The sequence below is a fragment of the Elephantulus edwardii genome, unplaced genomic scaffold, assembly GCF_000299155.1.
Source record: "Elephantulus edwardii isolate Elephantulus edwardi_28Jun2011 unplaced genomic scaffold, EleEdw1.0 scaffold00045, whole genome shotgun sequence".
Taxonomy (NCBI): Eukaryota; Metazoa; Chordata; class Mammalia; order Macroscelidea; family Macroscelididae; genus Elephantulus; species Elephantulus edwardii.
In genome coordinates, this window is record NW_006399795.1 from 9,323,298 (window position 1) to 9,333,233 (window position 9,936).

Genomic DNA, 9,936 nt, shown 5'->3' on the forward strand with positions numbered 1-9,936 from the left:
TAAAATGAATAAGTTAGCTTACAAGGTTCAGAAAAATTTTTAAATTTTTTTTTTATTACTATTTTGTGTGCGTGTACCGTCAAATCAGATCTGACTGGTACAGGAGGATATTGCTCCTCCTTCTCTGGCAGAGCATCTGATGGATTTGAACCGTGTACCTCTGGGATTACAGTGCAGCTTCTTGCCACTAGGCCACCAGAGCTCCCTGGGTTTTTGCTTTTAATAACACCTTTGAGATGAAAGTCACAAGCCATAAAAAATAACTTGTGAATTGTATCTATATGCCGAGCAAATGATTCAAGAAGCTGGACTTTATGAAGAAGAGTGTGATAGAAGGATTGGAAGAAGACTCATCAGCAACCTGTGTTACACAGATGACACAACCTTGCTTGCTGAAAGCGAGGGCTTGAAATGAATACTGTAAAAATATCAAGGACTCCATCCTTCAATATTACATCTCAACATTAAGAAACAAAAATCCTCATCACTTGACCAATAGGCAACATCACGATAGGTGGAAGAAAGATTGAAGTTGTCAGTGATTTGATTTTGGTTAGATCCCCCTTCAATATTCTTGATACCTGCAGTGAAGAAATCAAAAGACATGTTGCATTGGGATAATATACTGTCAAGGATCTCTCCAAGGTTCCCATGGGCAATAATGTCAGTATAAAAACTAAGGTGCACCTGATTCAAACCATGGTCTTTTCATTTACTTGCTATGCGTCTGAAAGTTGGACAATGAATAAAAATAGATGCCTTTGAGCTGTGGTGTTGGAGAAGAGCACTGAATATCCCATGGACTGCTCAGAGAATCAATGTTTTGGATAAACAGCCACCAGGGTGCTCCTTCAAGGCTAGAATGATGAAACTCTGTCTCACATATTTGGGTATGTTGTTATGAGGGGTCAGTCCTTGGAAAAGGACATCATGCTTGGAAAGGTGGAGGGTCAATGAAGGGAATAAAGACCCTGGACAAGATAGAGCAACATAGTTACTGTAACTAGACTGACGTATATCAGATGATGAGATAGCACAGGCTCAGATCTGTTGCTCGTAGGGTCTCTATGAGTTGTACTTGCCTTAATGGCACCTAACAACAAATCCCAAGGGAGCCCTGGTGATGTTGTGTGTTATGTGTTGGGCTGCTAACCTGAGATGGATTGATACAATAACTGGGGTTATGAAGGTAGGTGTGCCCGAGTCAGTGAGACTGGCTGAGGACAGGGCAGGCTTCAGAGCTGTTGTACAGAGGGTCGCTGTGCTTTGCAGGCAACAACAACCAAAAGGTTAGAATCCACCAGCCACTGCAAGGTGGAAAGGCAGTCTCCTATAAAGACTTAGAGCCTCAGAAACCTGGTGGAGGAGTCAGAATCAACTCAGTGACAGTGGGTTTATAATATCCCCAAATGTAACCATACCATTCTATGACTCCAGAACATTTTCATCACCCCCCAAATAAACCAATACCTGTGAATGGTCAGTCTTCCTTCTCCTCCTCCCCTACACCCCATTGTTACTGTTGTTAAGTGCTGTCGAGTACAACTCACAGGGACACTAGGAACAACGGATCTGAACCCTGTCCTGTCCTGTGCCACCACCATCGTCTGACACACTGGAGCCCGTTGCTGCAGTCACTGTGTCAGTACATCTTGTGGGGTCTTCCTCTCTTTGGCCGTTCCTCTACTTTCCCAAGCATGATGTTCATCTCCCCAGGAATAGCCTCTCCTAGCAACATGCCTGACTTACGTGAGATGAAGCTTTCTCACTAAGCCCTAGGCAACCACGAAGGTGCTTTCTGCTTTGATGGATTTGCCCTTTCATATAAATGGAACCATAAACATGGGCCTTTTGTTACTGACTTTTTCACTTAGCATAATGTTATCAAAGTTCATCTGTGTTATAGCATGTATCAGAATTTTATTCTTCGTAGCTGAATAATATTGTCTTGTGTGGACATACCACATTTTATTAATCCATTCTTCATTTGGATTGTTTTCACTTTTATTTTTTGTATTGTGAGTCATGCTGCTAAGGACATTTTGCCTAGAAGCTTTGGTGTACATGTATATTTTGATTCTTTGAGTGTGTACCTGGGGTGGCATTGCTGGACCATACAGTAACTGTAAATTTACAAGAACTCATTAAGCTGGTTTCCACATTGGTCGCACCATTTTACATCTCCACCATCAAAGGATGAGAGTTCCCATTTCTTCACATTCTTGCTATCATTTGTTATTTTCTGCTTTGTTGATAATAGCCATCACATCTTGTAAGAACTTTTTACATTAACATTGGTTCTTGACCCTGACAGCCAATTCCTTTTGGGACAATGATTCTTTATATTGTTTCCATCTTCTTTTGATGCTTCTTGGAACATTCAAGATTTTGCCCTTGGCATACTTCAGTATTGCAACTTGAAGCTTGATTTGCTCTTCAGGTCTCTGTTTGAGAAATACTGAGTGAGTTCATCCCTTTTGTTTTTCTGACTCCAGTTCTCTGCACATTTCATTGTAAGATTATGCTTTGTCTTTTTGAGCTGTTCTTTGGAATCTTCTGTTCAGCTCCTTTACTACTTCTCTTTATTTTGATTTCTCAGTACTCTAGTGAAATTTCTAGTCTCTTCTGATATCCATTTGGGTGTTTTTCTCTCTGCCCTGTCTTCTGTAATGATCTTTTGCTTTCTTCATGGATAATATCTGGAATGTCTTCCCACAGTTCTTCTGATCTCCAGTCTTTAGTAGTCTAATGGCTTGAACATATTCTTGAGAGAGATGGCATTAAGTTCAGGTGGGATAGACTCAAGGTTGTATTTTGGTTCTTAAGGATTTGGGGTTTAAAAATTTTCCCCCTTCCATTCACATTGCGTTTCTTATTATTACCATACACTGTGTCTTGTAAAATAAATCACCACTGATCTATGCTCACTATTACCCCATCTTTTCAGATGCCCAATGATCTTTCTTAATTCCTTCACCCCCCAAACTCGGTGACCCTGTTATATCTCCCCTTCTCCACTCTGAGTTCCCCCGCTTCCTCTCCTTCCCTGTTTGGATATTAATTCAAACATCACTAGTTATCCTTCTGTTTTCATAATAATGGTCTCATGCAGTATTTGTCCTTATGGGCCTGAGTTATTTCACTCAGCATAATGTTCTCTTGCCTCTCCCATGTTATATAATATTTTTCCAAAATCATTGCTCCTGAGTGCTGCATAATATTCCACTGTGCAAGTGTGTCACAATGTGTAAATATGTCAGTTTCTCAGTCCAGTCATTTGTTGGTGGACATGTGGACTGTTTCCATGTTCTTGCTATTGTGAATAATGCTGCTATAAAATCGGTTTAAAAATCTCCCTGTCTCATTTGTTTTCCTAGCGTTATATTCCTATCAGTGAAATAGTTGGGTTATATGGAATTTCTGTGTTCAGCTTTTTAAGGAAAAGCAAACTGCCTTCCAGTGTTGTTGTACCATCATGGATTTGTTTCATTTTCTTCAGCTCCAGTTTGAAATTTCAAATGAATAATTGATGATCTGTTCCACAGTCAGCAGCACCTACCCTGCTTTTGACTACTGATATTGAGCTTCTCCATTAAGTTCTTTCCACAAGTATAGTCAGTCTGACTTCTGTGGAGTCTATCAGGTGAGAGCCATGTGTATAGTCGCTGATTGTTTTTGAAAAAGGTATTTGTAAGGAATAAATCACTGATTGTATAAAATTCAATCAAGCCTAGTTTCTGTTACCAAGTCTGTAATTTCTGACTGCCAGACTCCTTTTAAGTGCTTCCAACTTTTTGTTCTAGCCCTCAATTACTTATCCCCAACTTTTATGTTCCAGTACTCAATCATTATTGTCGAATTTTATGCTTGATCGATTTCATTCTGCAAAAGTTGGTAGAAATCTTCAGCTATGTAGATAGTTGTTTTCTATTTCATCTTGCTTGGGTTTAAAATAACATCCTTGGTACCACCAGTCAAGAAATCAAAAGACAAGTCACACTTGTCTGCTGTCAGAAAACTCTCCAAAGTACTAAAGAACGATGATGTCTGCTTAAAAGACTAAGGTGCACCTGATCCAGGCCATGGTCTTCTCAGTTGCTTGTTATGCTTCTGAAAGTTGGACAACAACTAAGGATGGCAGAAGAAGAGTCGATGCCTTTGAGTTGTGGGCTGGAGAAGAGTACTGAATATTCCACAGCTTGTCAAGAGAAAAAAATCTGTCCTGGAGAAAGTGAAACAGAAGTGCTCCCTGGAAGAAGGAAGGATGGTGCAACTCTGTCTAACATACTTTGGGTGTTTTGTTAGGAGAGACCAGTGCTTGGAGAAGGACATCGTGCTTGGAAAGGTGCAGGGTCAACATAGGAGAGGAAGACCCTCGACAAGATAGATCGACACAGTTACTGTAGCAATGGGCTTAAATGTGTCAGAAATGGTGAGGATGGTACAGGATAGGACTGAGTTTAGAGTTGTACTTAGGGTCACTGTGTGAGTCCTACTTGACATGACAGCATATAACAACAAGCTTGTAGGAGAAGAGCCCTGGTGGCATAGTGTTATGTGTGGGATTGCTTATGAAAAGATCAGTGGTTCAAAGCCACCAGCTACTCTGCAGGAGAAAGATGAAAAATCTCCTTCCTTAAAGATTTACGATCTCTGAAATCTGCTGGAGGGTCCCCACGAGTTGTAATCAACTCCATGACAGTGAATTGTAGTATGTGGGAAGCTCGGTCTTGTGGCTTTGATTTGCAATTCTCTGATGACTAATGATATTGAACATCTTGTCGTGTACTTGTTGGCTGTTTTTTGAATCCTCTTTGAAGAAACGCCTATGCAAATTCTTGCCCACTTGTAAAGTTGAGTTCTTTATCGTGTTTGTTGATTTGATGATCCAAAAATTGATTTGGGCGAACTACCTTCTATCTTTGATTGAGTCTCATAGACCTTGGAGAGACATACCTGTCCCAGATGACAGGTGAGGTCCCGGGAGGTTCAGCTTCCTGAGGACATCTTAATCGCTGCACAAGTGTGGCCCGTGGCGGTAGACCCACCCAAATTGACTTCTTGGATCTGCTTTTACCTGTGAGATCTCTGGCTTTAACCCTTTGAGTGTCTGTTTTCTAATCTGAGATATGAGTATGTAGTAAATGCCCGCCTCACAGGGCAAGTTGGAGACGCAGTTGAAGTACTAGCAACATGCAAAGAACTGACTCAGTGTGGAGAAGATTCAGAATCTGTCCAAAGGTCATCTGAGTCAACCAGTCTGAAAGTCAGGACCAAAGCTAGCGCTCCTGGATCCCATTCTAGTCCTCTGTCCACGTCACTTCCCTGTTTCCAGAAGGGTAGCGACCACTGCATGCGATCTTGTCTTGCTGGCCCCTCACTGGGCCTAGGTCCTCACAAGGACCCCTGAACCCTTAGTGGTAGGTAATACTAACCTTTCCTGGAGGCACCTGGACTAGGAGGAGTCTCCAGGAGATCAAGTCCCACCTCTCCTCTGTGACACCTGATTCCTTGCTCTGCGCCCACCTGGCTCACCTTTTTCCTCTTTACTCCTTCAGACAAAACAGACGCTCAGATGGGCTTCATGGATGAGAAGGAGCCAGGGATGCAGAAACCAAAGAAACCCCTGGACATCCAGGTAGGGAGGATGCTGGTGTCCGAGCCCTAGTGGCTGTGAGCAGGGGCGGATCTGCAGCCCTTCTCTGATCTGCCTGACTTGTCAGAAGCCAGGCTTCTTCGCTCCTAGTTCAAACCTGTGTCTCCAGGGGAGTTGGAATTAGGAAAGCTCCTCTTGGGCTCCCTACCCACTGTTCGGTTGAGGGTTCAGTCCCCTGCAGCTTCCCAGGTTTGTTCTCTGTAGGCCCTGCCAGCTGCCGTGGACAGAGTGGAGGGCGAGGAAAAGCATGAGAGCTCAGACAACAAAGAGAGGGCCCGAGAGGAGCGACTGGAGGAGACTGAGAAGGCCCAGTCTTCCACGGAGCAGCAGCTGAAAGGTACAGGCTTCTCACCGGGCACCCACCCAAGGCGGCTCTGTTTGCTTTTGGTGGTGTCCTCACCCCTTAGCAGCTCTGGGGAGCAGTGCACCATTCACTGGTTTCTCCAAAGCCAGGTGGTGGACCGTGGCTTGCTCTATCCCACTGTGGCCAGACCCAGGGCAAAGAGAAGGCAAGAGGCTCAGCTTTTGTAAATGACACCACATTTGTGCAGTTTGTGGATTATTGGGTTCTCTTATCTTTATTTCCAATTCAGTGGTCCGAAAATGATGAGTCTATGTGCTGTTGTTTCTATATGATGATGTCTGAATCTCAGATAAACAGTGCCTCAGTTTTGCCCTGGCCCAGTGCATGGACCTTGCTTCCACAGATAGTTCAGGAGTTGAGTGTGGCCTTAATTTAAGGTCTCTGCATCTCTCTTGCATTAAGTCTGACATGTGGAAATGCAAGCTCCAAGCGCCAACCCCAGTCTTTTTGTGACATCCAATACCCTTCTGCCCATGGTCATCAGAACCAACTTAAACTTTATATCTTCTTTCATTTAATGGTACCTAAGGATTGCCTTTTCTTTCTTGTGAGCTTACCAGTGGGTTTTGTCTTTTGTTGTTGTTGTGTACCGTTGAATCAGATCAGACTGGCACAGGAGGAGATTGCCCCTCCTTCTCTAGCGGGGCATCTGGTGGTTTCGAACCGCGTGCCTTCGGGATTGCAGAGCAATGAGTGGGTTTTCAATGTGGTAGACTCTCAGCAAGATGTATTGACACAGCGACTGTAACAATGGGCTTGAGCATGCAGAGGTCATGAGGATGGCACAGAACAGGACAAGGTTCAGATCTATTGTTCATTGGGCTGCTGTGAGGCCTAGTCTCTACGGCGCATAACAACAAGACTTCATCCAGGGCTTTTGGGTGTTGGTAGGAAGGATTTTGTGTTAATGAAGTTCTGCTTGTTGCCTTGCCTTCTGGTTGTTACTTCAATAAGGAGGATTTCAGGACTGAGGCTTATGGAGTTTGAGATGAGTGCTGTAGGGGTGGGATTGAGAGGGAAGGGGGAAACCGCTGGAAACCGCTGTTGGGAGAAGGAACACGAACCCTGCCCATTTTCTCTTTTATTGAGATAAATAAATATGTAAGAAAACATTTACCATTCTGACAGTCTTCACATGTACAATGTATTGACATTATGTTCATCACGCTGTGTAATTATCCATTTCCAGATTTCTTCGTTAGCCTCAAGATAAGATCATTATCTCCCAATCATGAGTCCCTCTCCTTCCTTCCCCCTTCCCTCCCACCCCTGCTACCTACCTTAGGTCTGTATACATTTTTCTTTTTCATGTAAGTGGCATGATTCATTATTTGCCTTTTAAAAATGATTTTTAATGCAAAATATGTAATTTTTTCAGCATATTCTTTCCAATTAATTTTCCCCCATTCATTCATTGTTGCACATTTTCCTCCCTTTCCACCCCTCCCCTAGTTCATTTTTCTCTTTGAAGAAAAAAAGATTCTTTCATTGTTATACTTATCCCCCCACTCCACAGTCCATTTTAACATGCATTTCTTTTTCTTTAATCTTGTCATGAAAATAATACCTAATCCTATATTCCTTTTAAACAGTTCTCTCCCTCATCTGTTTCAATGCAGTCTACATTATTTATGCCCTTTTTTGGTAGGTTCCCCCGAACCCTGATGTCAGTCTTCTTTTACAACAGTGGCACTATGCAGTATTTGTCCTTTTGTGATAGATATTTCACTCAGCATAATGTCCTCCAGGGTCACCCATTTTGAATAATATTTCATGAGTTCCTTGTTTTTCAAGGAAAAACAGCAGTGTAGTATTCCATTGTGTGAATATACTAGAGCTTCTCTATCCATTTGTTTGTTGATGGGGACTTCGGTTGTTTCCAACTCTTTGCTATTGTAAATAAAGTCACAATAAACATGGCGTGCATATATCTGCTTGGGTGGCGGTTCTGGTTTCTGGTTTCCCAGTAGTGGAATTGCTGGGTCAAATGGTATTTCTATTTGCAACTTTTTGAGAAAGCACCATCCTGCCTTCCATAGTGGTTGCACCATTTTACACTTCCACCAACAGTGAATGAGGGTTCCAGTTTCTCCCCAACCTAGCCAGCATTTGCTGTTTACTGCTCTGTTGAATTTTGCTATTCTTACTGGGGTAAGATGATATCTCATAGTTGTTTTTATTTGCCTTTTTGTGACGGACTTAATTTACTCAGCACAGAATTTTCAAGGCGCATGCATAAGATAGGATGATTCAGAAGTTCCTTTCTTTTATGGCTGAGTAATGTTCCATTACGGAGCTCTGGTGGCGTGGTCCATAGAGATCTGTGCTTCTCACTCAAAAGGCTATGCCTCTCTGGTGGTTCGAATCTACCAGTGGCTGTGTGGGAGAAAGATAGGCAGTCTCCGCCCATGTGAATGAATGCTCAGAAACATGCTGGAAGGTCGTCTATGAGGTGGCTCTGACTCAACAAGGTGAACTTGAGCTTTGAGTTTGGTTGTGAGTGCTTTGTTTGGCCATTCTATTGATGGGCATTTCGTTTCTCTCTACCTTTTGGCTACAGGGAACAGTGCTGTGATGCACGCTGGTGCTCGTGGGTCTGTGTTCCTGCAAGAGGGGCTGTCTTTGATGGCACCTATTGGACTCTGAGTAGAGTGCTGTTGATGGATAGGGTCATCCTAGCAGTGTCCTTCTTGGACCCCTTCCAACCCGTGGACCTCTTTGTCTTGCAGAGGAAGTGCTTCCCGAGAAAGAGAAGAGTCTAGACAAGCTGGAGTTAAACTTGATTCACAGTAGAGGGGACAGCAACGACTTCAAACCAGGTTTGGGGCCATTCCCTCTGCCCTGCTTTTTTGTCCTCTGGTCCCCTGAGGTGCTGGGCCCTTTCCAGCCTTCTGCAGTTTTCTGGGCACTGGGCCCTGTGCTCCCGACCCTGATTAGAGCCAGTGAGTGAGAGCCAGCCTTCCAGGCCCTCGACGCACTATGGCTCAGTCCCAGGGACCGGCTTCTCTGCCTCTTTTGTGACCCTTCCTTGTGTTTGCTCCAGCCACCACCAGGAGGGAGGAGAGCTGGCCAAGAACTTGGTCTGGGGATTTCAGGTTCAGCTGGATGATTTGCACATCTCTAGGTGCTAGAATGTTCTAGAATAGTTGTGTTCAAATCAGATCCTTAAAGCAACTCTTTCCTCCTTGAACTTGACTGCACTTTCATCAGGCTCTTCCTCCCTGTCCCCAGGGCTGGAGAGACTTAATGTGGCAGAAGATGGGCGCTGGGCCTGATATCAGCCCTTCCTGCTTACGGTGGGATTAAAGGGCTTCTTGCCTTTAGTTTCAAATGTCTCTTGATGATGAGACCCTGGAGGACAGGGAATTGTATTTCCTGCTTGCCTTTGTATTTGCAGCTCTTGGTAGAGAAGTGAATGAATGTGGATCTGTCCCCCTCTGTCCCCTCATAGATGACACCAAGGCTGAGGAAAAGGAGCCCATTGAGACTCAGCAGAATGGTGACAAAGAGGAGGATGAGGAGGGGAAGAAGGAGGACAAGAATGGGAAATTCAAATTCATGTTCAACATTGCAGATGGGGGCTTCACAGGTAACAGTGTGGTGTGGGAGGGAGGGAGCTAGGCTGCTACCGTCAGGCTCCTGGGAGTCTGCTGTTTTATGCTTTTTTTTTTTTGAGGAAATTTTTTTTAATATTTATTTTTCATTTCAATGAACATCTACAGAGATTTTGGAATTCCATTCATGCATTGTTGCACCCTTCTCCCCACCCACCCACCTGCCCAAATATAATCCATTCTGCAACCCCCATTACGTACTCCTATGATAAACATAATGCCCTAAAATATAATACTATTAAACTATTCTCTCCCCCATAGACTTCAATGCCGTAAACATATTTCATCCAGTTTTTCTCAGT

The 9,936-nt window shown here is 43.6% G+C and overlaps 1 protein-coding gene across 1 annotated transcript in view; it reads left to right on the forward strand.

Annotated features, from left to right (window-relative positions):
- The window catches only part of CHD5 (chromodomain helicase DNA binding protein 5), a 72,977-nt gene that overhangs the window by 58,633 nt on the left and 4,408 nt on the right, over positions 1-9,936 (forward strand). Inside the window, exons 32-35 of the mRNA XM_006885799.1 lie at positions 5,559-5,638; positions 5,861-5,993; positions 8,750-8,839; positions 9,472-9,609. Coding sequence (XP_006885861.1) covers positions 5,559-5,638; positions 5,861-5,993; positions 8,750-8,839; positions 9,472-9,609 — 441 coding nt within the window. The remainder of the gene's footprint in view (positions 1-5,558; positions 5,639-5,860; positions 5,994-8,749; positions 8,840-9,471; positions 9,610-9,936) is intronic.